Source organism: Macrobrachium rosenbergii, chromosome 48 (genome assembly GCF_040412425.1).
Source record: "Macrobrachium rosenbergii isolate ZJJX-2024 chromosome 48, ASM4041242v1, whole genome shotgun sequence".
In the NCBI taxonomy this organism is placed as follows: Eukaryota; Metazoa; Arthropoda; class Malacostraca; order Decapoda; family Palaemonidae; genus Macrobrachium; species Macrobrachium rosenbergii.
In genome coordinates, this window is record NC_089788.1 from 8,030,832 (window position 1) to 8,042,926 (window position 12,095).

Consider the following 12,095-nt stretch of genomic DNA (forward strand, 5'->3'; position numbering starts at 1 on the left):
TGCCCAGTCAAAAGAGGTGGAAGACGAACCTCGTTTGTAAAAAATCACAACATTCCATTTCTGAAACATTAATTCAATGGAAAAGATGAGTTCTAGTCGAACTATAAACACGATAATATTTGGAATGAGTAGTTTATCAAGACCAATGAATTAAAATCCATACTATTAATAATTAACCTATTAATAATTAATACTACGTATTAAAATACACTGAACTTACCCTGTCATGCAGGAAGACAAGTGTTTCAATGATTGACAGTAACCCAGCAGAAATATGAAGTGGAGAAAACATTTCCAAGTCCTGATGAAGTAAGGGGACTGCTCTCTCTGTGACCACTACAACTTCTCCCCCAATTATCCCACCATCAATGTACTTGAGAAGTCCAGGGTGACGATAAACTCGGCTTGCCTGTACAGAAACAAGATATAACTTTGAATGCTACATAATTAGGCTACAATATTTCAAATTAAAAATACTTGTCAAAATGCCTCCAGAGAGCAGTTTAAACAGCCTACTACAAAAATGATTAAATTATAAAGGGATGAAGAAATTTGTTTTTATTTAGCATTTCCCAACGTTTTGTGTGTGAGAGAGAGAGAGAGAGAGAGTGTGTAATTGTCGTTGTGAGTGGTTCGGTTGTTGGAGTTGGTTTTACGGCTGTCTCTCTGTCTGTCGGTCTGTCGGGAGTTTTTCGTTTTTTGGGGAAGTCTTGGGCAGTTGAGGTCCAACCTTGAAAGTGAACGGGAGTTCGTCTGTTTTTTTGGGACCACATTAATGGTTCATGTGTCTCTTCTTTTTTTGTTGGTTCGTTGTTGGTGGAGGGTCGGTTTAAGTTTTTTTGTTTCGTGGGTGTGTGCTGTGATTGGCGACCGTGGACCTTATCCATCTCCAGCAACCGAAGATCAGGGTGAGTGTTGCGTGTTGTGTTGTTTGTGGGTGTGAATACCGCCACATAATATTTGGCGCTAACGTGGGGCAGCTGGTATTGCAGCTGCAAGTGAGATTGGTGGCTGGTAGTGTGACTGAAGAGAAGGATGGAAGAGGAACTGGTAAGGTTGAGAGAGGAGAATACGTGGTTGAGGGGTGAGAATGAGAGATTGAGGAGTCAGTTGGAGGAGGTGGAGGGAATGCTAAGAAGTGCAAAAGAAGAAATGAAAGGGGAGATGAAAGAGTCAGAAGAGAGAATGGAAGAGAGAATGGAAGAGAGGATGGATAAAAAGTTGGAGGGAATGATGAGAAGTGTGGAAGAAATGATGAAAGGTATGTTCAAGGGTGTTTTTGGAGAAGGGGCTGTTGGAGGCAGGTTCTCTGGAACGTGTGAAGGGGCAAGAGAGGAAGAAAAGGAGGAAGAAGTGAATGGAAGCGTGAGTGATGAAAGTGATATGGGAATAGGAAGTAAGAAACGAGGGAATGAGAGGCAGGGTAAGGAAAAGGGGAATGAAAAGCAAGGGAAGGAACAGAGGGAAAGTAAGGATAAGTCAGGGGAAGAAAAAGGGAAGAAGGGAAAGGGAAAGGAAACTGGTAAGAAGGGTAAGGAAGTGGGAAAGGCAGGAAAGAAGGGAGAGGTGAAGGCAGTAGTGATAGTGAGGTGGATGGAGGTGAGTGGATAAAAGTGGATAAAAAGAGGGGGAAGAAGAGTGTAATGAGTAAGATGAATGTAAGTGCAGAAGTGGACTCTTTGTATTCGGAAGAGGGTATGAAAGGACAGATGAAAGTAGCGAAAGTGAGAGTGAAAGTGAGAAAGAAGTGAGAAAGGCTATGTATGTGAGGGAGGTACCCGGTGTGAAAAGTATAATGAGTATGGAAGTAGGGATGTGCATGATTTCTTTAGGGAGTATGAAAGGTTTTGTCAGGATAAGTATGGGGAAAGTAAGAGAGTGTGGGCACGAGAATTAGGAGAGTATTTGACTGGGTTTTACTTGATATGTATAGGGTTATTATGAGTGTGGGGATGTTGAGTATGACAAGGTGAAAGCTAGACTAGTTGAGCAAGCGAGGCGTATGAAAGCGAGTGTTAAGTATAAGAGGAAGAATGAATTTGATGAGGCAAGAATGAAAGCTGGGGAAACCTTGTCACTATATGCTTGTAGGCTGGAGACGTTGGCAAGGAAGAAGTTTGGGGATGATGGGATACATGAATGTAAGGAGTTAGTACGGAAGTTGTTAGGGACAGTGCCAGATGGAGTTAGAGAATTTGTGAACTTGAAGCGGAAGGAGAAGAAAAGATGGACGAATGAAAGGTTGACTTGGGGAGAAATTTTGAAATTGTAGAAGATTATGAGCTTGACAGGGTTATAAAAGAGAGCAGAAGTGTAAGTGTAAGGGCTGGGGTAGATGAGAGAGTACCAGAGTTCGGAAGCTTTAGGGATGCAGTGTTGAGGGCCCAATGAGAATGGCCGATAGTGTAATAGATAGGAGTGTAAGAGCAAGTAATGTAGAGGTGCCAGTGAGGATGAATGATGGGTTTGTAAGGGAACAACGGGTTGGACGGGTTAGGGATAGTAGTGTACAAAGGGAAGGTCGGTGAGTGGAAGTCGAGCGAAGTGTTTTAGATGTGGAAAGGAAGGACATACAAAGAATGAGTGTAGGTGGGCTTTAGGAGCGTGTTTTGGTGTGGGCAACCGGGACATTTGGTAAGGGAGTGTACGAAAGATAGGGGTTAAATGCTACCGGTGCGGACAGGTGGGTCATGTTGCTAATGGTTGTAGGGGTACCCAGTGAATGTGATATGTGGTAACTGTGGTAAGAATGGGCATTATGCGAGAATGTGTTCAGAACCGAGAGCGAAGTGTGACGAATGTGGAATGGAAGGGCATGTATCAAGTGTATGTAGACGAAAGAGGGTGACTGTGACAGCAAATTCGGGAAACTGAGTGTGAAGGGGTTCAAATGGGTGGATCCTCCAGGATGCAAGCGGTGCGTGTGATGCATGTACGCGTGAGGGGTTGTTGCATGAGGGGGCTTTGCTGGAAAGACTGACGAGTGCATGAAGCAATTTGTTTTGATAGAGTATGGCAGAAAACGTAAGAAAGGGAAAAACGTAAGTGAACGGAATGATCGTAAGTTGTGTGATAGGGGTGTGAGTGCCAAAGTGGAAATGAGTGATAAAGCGTGTAATACGGATGAATGGGATGGTATGGATAGAACGATAGCATATGTGGGTTTGATATAACTGAGTTGACTGAACGTGTAGGGGTTAGTGAACGGTTGGAGGTGAGCGAAAGTGTAAGAGTAAGAGAGCGTAGCAGTGATAGACGAGTGATTGAAAGCATGAATGAATCGTTGCAAGAATTGGAAAGGTCAATGAGCGAATGGGATGGGTTAGTTGAAGAATTGGGGAGGTATTTGGGAACGAGTTAGAGGGTATAGATGAGATTGTGGATGAAATTGAGAGTGGTAATAGTGAAGAAGATAGCGTGAATCTGAGAGAGAATGGAGGAGAAAATGTAAATCTGAATGTTGCTGGAAGAGAGAGCGAGTCTGAGAGAATGATTGCGTGCGTGAACGCGATCTAGAGGACCTGCTAGTGAGCATCCGTGGGTGTTGCGTAAAAGCGATTTGAAAGGGGTGTGAAAGGTGTTGGTTGGGAAATGCTAAAAGGGGGAGAAATATAGAGGGATGAAGTAATTTGTTTTTATTTAGCATTTCCCAACGTTTTTGTGTGAGAGAGAGAGAGAGAGAGAGAGAGAGAGAGAGAGAGAGAGAGAGAGAGAGAGAGAGAGAGAGAGAGAGAGAGAGTGTGTAATTGTCGTTGTGAGTGGTTCGGTTGTTGGAGTTGGTTTTACGGCTGTCTCTCTGTCTGTCGGTCTGTCGGGAGTTTTTCGTTTTTGGGGAAGTCTTGGGCAGTTGAGGTCCAACCTTGAAAGTGAACGGGAGTTCGTCTGTTTTGGGACCACATTAATGGTTCATGTGTCTCTTCTTTTTTTGTTGGTTCGTTGTTGGTGGAGGGTCGGTTTAAGTTTTTGTTTCGTGGGTGTGTGCTGTGATTGGCGACCGTGGACCTTATCCATCTCCAGCAACCGAAAATCAGGGTGAGTGTTGCGTGTTGTGTTGTTTGTGGGTGTGAATACCGCCACATAATGATTAACAATAATAATATTCATCATGCTACAGAGAGGAGAATTATTCAGTGATTATATTTTTAAGGTGCTGTATAACTAAACAATGCCACCAGTAGATAGTTTAATTTGCAAATGCAGCGACTTTCCATTTAAGCCAGAAACCATTAAATCTGATAAATACAACATGAGACAAGGCTCTGCTGTGGTTGTGGTCATTCACTTTAAAAACTGATTCCATCTCAAGGCTTACCCTGCAAACCCTACAGACTTAAATATATGAAGAAAATTACTGTCTGCCTGTTATATTATATTCCTGCATATTCCAGTCCAGATCATCAAAGGGTGATATCCTCCCGACCAAGGGCATTTTGAAGTAAACTTTTCTGCCAAAAGGTTCATGAACTGAGATGAGATGTGTCACAAACTATTAGCCTGTCAGCTACGTTTCTCCACCCTAAAAACAGTCTGACTCCTTATCACATGAAACTTACTGAAATAAGTCTTGCTGAAATAAGTCTCACTGTAAGAGCGAAATTAGCCCTTTAAGTCCCAGTCATCAACAGTACATTAAGGTCTTCCAACACCAATAAGGAACTATTTGGCAACCAAGCCACTATTATTTCGACTGATATGTAGCTACTACAACTAGTACAGAATGGAATTTTTTCATTCATGCGAGCAACTATTCATAACAGTTTTATACGATATACACCGACAGGAAAACACAATTACTGTACAATGTTAAGCATACAAGTGTAAAAGCCTATATATTTCTACAGCTAAGTGATAAGTGGCTCCAGTAGTCTGGGGCTTCGTTAACACTTGTGATTTTACAAGCATGCATGCTAGAAAACAGAAAGGTGAATGACTTTCGCTTTAAACTAACTTACATATAAATATCACAGATATAATTCAGAAGTATTTTACCTGAAGAGCACGTTCAATATATGGGCGTTTACGAGAAGTAGGCGGATGTGCAGCAGAGAAAACTGTCACAGGGGTGCCCCCTAATTCTCCAGGTGCCATTGTCCAGTCCTCAAATACCTAGAAGAAAACAGAGATTTCCATGAACAGTCTAACTGAAAATACTAATAAGCATAACAAAACAGATGATAACCTACCTCAAGTGATTCTACGATGATAAGTCACAGAAAAATTACTAACTCTTTCCTGTAAAGCCCAAAGCCCATTCCATTCACACATATAATTACACGAAGTTAAACTTGGTTATCTACTGTTAAAAAACTACAGTAAACTCCCCCGTATTCACGGGGGATGCATACCACACCCCCCTGCGAAAAGCTAAAATCCGCGAATACTTAAAACCCCTCTAAAAACACTTAGAACTGCCCATTTTGATAGTTTAAACAGAAGAAAAACCCTGTAAAAATGCTTACACCTGAGTATTTTAACCCTTAAACGCTGAGCCTCTATTTACTAAAACGTCTCCCGTATGCCGGCTGCGTTCGGGAGTTAGCGCCAAGTGGAAAAAGTTTTTTTTCAAAAATCACAGCACGCTTAGTTTTTAAGATTAAGAGTTCATTTTGGCTCCTTTTTGTCATTGCCTGAAGTTTAGTATGCAACCATCAGAAATTAAAAATATCATTATCATATATAAATATTGAAATATATGACAGCGCAAAAAAAATTTTCATATATAATTTTATACAAATCGCTGTGAGCAAAACGGTTAAAGCTAACGGATTATTTTTTTTTCTTTGTATTGTACACTAAATTGCGATGATTTTGGTATATAACAAATTGTAAAACGATCAAACCAACACAGAGAAAATATTATCACAATATGATGCATGAATCCGTAATGCGCGGACGTAAAAAAATGTTTTTTTCAAAAATTCACCATAAATCGAAATATTGTGCTAGAGACTTCCCGTTTGTTGAAAAATGAAGCTAATTGATTGAATATTACTAGACTGTAAGTGTTTTAGCTTACAATTGCAGTTTTCGACCATTTCGGTCGAGTTAAAGTTGACCGAAGGTAGAATTTTTTCTATTTATCGTAATTTATATGAAAATATTTCAAAACTGATAAAAGCTACAACCATGAGTTATTTTCTGTTGTATTCTACATGAAATTGCACACATTTTCACATATAAAAGTTTATGTAACAACTAATATAAAACGGTGCAAACATTACGACAACGTGACGAGAGAATTTCTGAGATGTTCGGCCGAGTTACTGCGCGGACGTAAGGAAAATGTTTTTTTAAAAATTCACCATAAATCGAAATATTGTGCTAGAGACTTCCAATTTATTGCCAAATAAAGGTAAATGATTGAATACAACTAAAATGTAAGAGTTTTAGCTTACAATTGCGTTTTTCGACCATTTCGGTCGAGTTAAAGTTGACCGAAGGTTGAAATTTTGGCAGTTATCGTGATTTGTGAAAATATTTCAAAAGTGTTAAAAGCTACAACCATGAATTATTTTCTGTTGTATTCTACATGAAATTGCGCACATTTTCATATATAAAAGTTTATGTAACGACTAATGTAAAACGATGCAAACATTACGACAACGTGTGAAAGAATTTCTGAGATGTTGGCCGAGTTACGCTGGCGCAGAGCGTAAGGAAAAGTTTTTTTCAGAAATTCACCATAAATCTAAATATTGTGCTAGAGACTTCCCGTTTGTTGCAAAATGAAGGTACATAATTGAATATTACTAGAATGTAGGAGTTTTAGCTTATAATTGCGTTTTTTTACCATTTTGGTCGAGTTAAAGTTGACCGAAGGTTGAAATTTTGGCAGTTATCGTGATTTATATGAAAATATTTCAAAACTGATAAAAGCTACAACCATGAGTTATTTTCAGTTGTAATCTACATGAAATTGCGCACATTTCCATATATAAAACTTTATGTAACGACTAATATAAAACGGTGCAAACATTACGACAACGTGACGAAAGAATTTCTGGCGCGGACGTAAGGAAAAAGTTTTTTCAAAAATTCATCATAAATCGAAATATTGTGCTAGAGACTTCCAATTTGTTGCAAAATGAAGGTAAATGATTGAATATTACTAGAATGTAAGAGTTTTAGCTTACAATTGCGTTTTTTTACCAATTCAGTCGAGTCAAAGTTGACCGAAGGTTGAAATTTTGGCAGTTATCGAGATTTATATGAAAATATTTCCAAACTGATAAAACCTACAACCATGGGTTGTATTTTGTTGTATTTTACATGAAATTGCGCACATTTTCATATATAAAACTTTACGTAACGGCTAATATAAAACAGTGCAAAAATTACGACAAAATGACGAAAGAATTTCTGAAATTTTTGGCCGAGTTACCGCGCAGACGTAAGGAAAAAGTTTTTTTCAAAAATTCACCATAAATCGAAATATTGTGCTAGAGACTTCCAATTTGTTGCAAAATGAAGTTAAATGATTGAATATTACTAGAATGTAAGAGTTTTAGCTTACAATTGCATTTTTCGACCATTTCGGTCGAGTCAAAGTTGACCGAAGGTTGAAATTTTTGTAGTCGAGTCGGCGACGGTGCGTCCACTTGGCACCCAACAGACAATTTTAGTCGACGTATGATACGTCCAGTAGGCGTTTAAGGGTTAATAGGTTTATCATAAAAAGTGCATTCATGAAAATTAGATGAAAATACAGTAATTAGTGAATATTTCTCAGTAAAAAATACCACGAATGGGCGAATTTTCCGCGAATAATGGGTAGATATGTTCTACAGAGAAACACGCGAATGCCTGAGTCCGTGAATCATGAGAACACGAATACAGTGGGGTTTACTGTAATTCATATATTTTAAAGAAGAATCCCATGCAAAACATCTGGCTTAGTTTATTCTACAAATATAAACTGGCTCTTGTAAACAAATCACAATGTTCAGTATGAACCTGCAGTTTCACAACAATATACATGAGAACACTATAAAAAGGCATATATAAAAAAACAGCCACTGACTATTGCTTCAAGATTAACATAAATTAAGTCTTTGGCCTTCTATTTTATCAACTAACTGGTTATGTTGCCCACTGGCACGAAAGGCATCCCTTACTCACAGCAACTGAGAAAGGGATCGCCTATCTCAGAGGCCCCCTGCCTTCATTCCCCAGCCCCTGTTGCTGTCATAATGCCCACTGGTATGAAAGGCAACCTCTACTTCAGTAGCTAAAGAAAGGGACAACCCATGTCACCACCCCCCTCTCTTCTTTCCCTAGCTTACCTTTCAGGACAGAACCTGAGAGGGTGGCCAAAAGGGATGGAAAGGCTCCAGATCCTTTCTTAAGGAAGATAATGGTTGAATTCCCAGCCATGGTTCAGAGAACTGCATCCTCTTAGTAGCAGACATCACAGGTTTAGCCGGCTCTTCAAGGGGAGGGTGATCATCAGCCTACAAGCTGATGAGTCAACCTAAAGGGGAGTAGCTTCATTGTCTCAATCGACAAGATCAGGTTGACAAAAGGCGCTGTGATCACTTCCCCATGATAAATGTACTCATGAATGAGCCCAACAATCTGACAAAAGTCCCTTACCAACTCAAACTCCATGAGTAATGAAGAAGGACCCTTAGATCCAAACAGATCCCTAAACCGAGAAGGCTATTCCCCTACACGAGAGGAAGCTGACACACCAGTCTACCAAAGAGACCACTCTTGGGATCGTAGTCAGATCCAAGCATAGTCAGAACCGGTCATGAATGATCAGAACCAGTGTTCAATGACCCAGTCTCTTCTATATGGACAGTACACACATAATTTTTTTAGTGTATTTTGTCATTTCTAATTTCCCCAAGCCTATAACTCAAGTTCCCCACTGCAGTAATAAATAGGAAAGGTAATTCCATGCCACTTAATTTCTTGCAAAGAACATTTAGCCCATTTCTCCCCTTCTATGTATCTTCGTCACCATCACTGTTTACAATGTCTCAGTTAGAAACCAATACAAAAATATCAAATCTCAATAGTGATGGTAAAATACAGTATACAGTACCATACTTGAAATACATATTATCCCTGAAGAAAATGAAAAAAACATAAAATAAGACTTAAATTGGATTAACCTACATACTAACCTAACCTCACCTAAGATAAGTGTCCTACCTACATAGCCCTGGACCCCAACCTAAATAATCTCATTAATTAATGAAAGTCATAATATATTTGGCTCAAAACTGACAGGGGAAAAATACAACTTGAAAGATACAATCCACAAGTTATGCTGTATGAAAAATATGTGCTTCCTGCCAAAAATCAAAATCCTGTATGTAGACTATCCAATACAGTGTATATAGAAAACCAAAAAACAGTTAGGTAAGCCCACCTTCTGGTTGGGTTAAATGTCTGCCACAGCAGGATAAATTCAGTTCAGCCAAGCATACTTATTGCAATATAGTAATATGGTACTTTAATTTCTTGCCAAAACCAAAATCTAATCTGAAGAATGGTCGTATAATAGTCACTCTGGCATTTATTCATAAGGAATATAAGGAGCAATGAATAGCAGGTCACATTTATCAATAAAAATATGGAGACTTTCATAATTTTTCAAGGTCCATAGTTATTGTTTTAAAGGAATTCCGTTTCTTTAGATTCTAAAACATATGAAGGTGACGGGCATTTGTAATGCATGTGTCAGCCAATAATTAACTACAGCTATAATTAACTATAGCTTTTAACCAATTAAAACTGCACAAATTCTTATGCTAAAGTACTTGGGTGATTAGTTTAACAATACCCGTCTTATTTCTTTATGCAAAATCAAGAGTGCAACAAATCTCTGTTCATCTGAAAGTGCTATAATCCCCTCTGCTAATGCACACCACTCCTTCACTGACTAAAGCCTCTCGTAAATTAAATGAGTTACCAAAACAGAGACAAGTGTAACAGCATGTACCCGGAGCCCAGGGCCCTTGGGTTGGGTACGGACCCAGTGGCTGGTGTCCTAGGTTAGCAAAGGTAAGGTTGGGATGCATCTGCATTTTACTACATGACCTACGGCATTCTAGGTCAGGGTGGCATTAAGTGTCCTAAATCAGGTTTAGATTATGGAAGGGAAGGCCTATATGCATACCAGTAATTGGCCTTAAAAGATCTTTGCCATTCAATAATGATTTGCAAATGATAATGATTTGGGAATAATGGACCATGACTACGTACTTTCCTAATTGCTTACCATTCCTGTGGGTGCAATTCATTCACATTCTGTCAATTTGACGATTGACAATTCTTCACACAAAAAGTAACTTTTTCCAAGTTCACAGTTGAATGTCCAAACGGAAATTTAGTCATGCAAATGTTTCCGATATTCAATGTTATTGGGGGGAGGGGTTCCAGAGGGAGGGAAAAAGTCCCCCACCAGGCCTGGTCAAGGCAAGGTCCCTTAAGTCAGGTTAGGAAGGTAAGGTCTGCTTAAGGCAGGACACAGCATACTAGGAAAGTTAGGTTTGGCCTGATTTCAGTCGGATTTCTCAGGCCTACCCATCTCCCTCCTCTGCATCCTATCCAAAGACTACTGTCGGGGGCATAAAAACGAATGGTTTGCATGAACAATAATGATCCAAAATACACAACCCATAAGATATGAAATGAGAAAAATACATGGTTCATAGCCTGTAGCCTAGTTGGCAAGAAATTAAAGTAGCCTGTCATACCACCTTTATCACTGCTAAACCTGGCTCCAAAGAACCTATGGCTAACCTATACCTAGCTACAACGGTACCTAGGGTCTATGCTACCTTAACCTATACTATTAAAGGAGCCTGCTGTCAAAAACAATATCCTACTGCAAGGTAGGCTATAGCATTGCCTCCTACGGCAAGGCTACTTAGGTTTAATCTTAAATCACGGTCCTGACTAATCCTCGGCAGGATTACAAGGTAGAAATAAGTAAGTATAGAAGATTAATCTCTGTGAGATATGCAATGTGGCTTGAGACCGCCTTACCTCTCCTTTGTCCCGATCCACCTCCAATTGTCCGAGGGCACTGTCCACATTTCCCATCGTTAAATAAAAAGCATATCCTCCTGTCAAAAATAATTGTCCAGCTTCCAGAAGCTGTAAATCTTGCGCTGGCTACCGGATCAGAGAGAGGTCGGCGGCATTCACGGCTTATCTCGCATTCAGATCACGCGAATGTCTCAGTCTCCGGTCAAAATCAGCTGTGAGTTAAGACTCCGGACCATAACAAACAGTTTACGCTTCGTGCATCAATGACTTCGTGTACCTGTAGAGGAACCCGAAACGTCATAATAATTAGGATGTTTTTGCTTATCTAGATCGATAGCTCATCCATAATTAATATCATTGCATCAATTATCTTAAACTGACGTCGTCGTGTATATTTGCTGCAATAAATATATGTCAGATGTATGTCCAGATACCGTAAAAACGATTCGTTTTTTGAAGGAAAATGTTTGGTAAATGTAAAGCATATACCAAATGTCTGTCTGCCAATCCAAGTTTCACCTAAACTTCCGATCGTTCATAGCACCCTCGAAAATTCCCAATGTACAATATTGCCGGTTTTTCTTTCCTGAGTTCTGCTTCCGGAGAAAGCTTGCGTATTTTTGTTACTTTATTCAGCTGTTGGACTTCTTATTCACTGAGCTCAATCTTTCCAATTCATCACACAAACATTTTCAACTAAGGTTCCATAACAGCATTTTTTGACATTTTTTCCTAGTATGAGTAAGTAACGAATTACTGATTTTAGCTGTATGCATATTTTCCCATTTAGGTTCTCTCATCAGTGTGCGTTTGAGGAATTATTTGGAATGGAAAGTTTTTATTTTGCTCTAAACAGAAATCAATATAACAGAAATAAAAACAAACAGAACTAAAAGCTCTTTATCTTATGGGGCTAGTGAATTTCATAGACTGACTGTTTGCAAGTTTTCTGGCATAACAAATATATCCGAGAAGCTCGTGAATCGGAAATAACTATCTTCTGTTTGCTGCACAGTACATGCCCTTTCATCTCTTTGCTTGTTTACTAGTACTGTACCTGTATTCCCTAGAAACATGTACATTCTATCCCA

At 39.3% G+C, this 12,095-nt stretch overlaps 1 protein-coding gene across 1 annotated transcript in view; it reads right to left on the minus strand.

Moving 5' to 3' along the window:
• The window catches only part of LOC136831222 (protein-associating with the carboxyl-terminal domain of ezrin), a 28,466-nt gene extending 17,161 nt beyond the window's left edge, over nt 1-11,305 (minus strand). Inside the window, exons 1-3 of the mRNA XM_067091240.1 lie at nt 11,002-11,305; nt 4,990-5,106; nt 221-409 (exon numbers count right to left, since the gene is read on the minus strand). Of these exons, the coding sequence (XP_066947341.1) occupies nt 221-409; nt 4,990-5,106; nt 11,002-11,058 (363 nt within the window). The 5' untranslated portion in view covers nt 11,059-11,305. The remainder of the gene's footprint in view (nt 1-220; nt 410-4,989; nt 5,107-11,001) is intronic.
• Nucleotides 11,306-12,095: the final 790 nt, after the last annotated feature.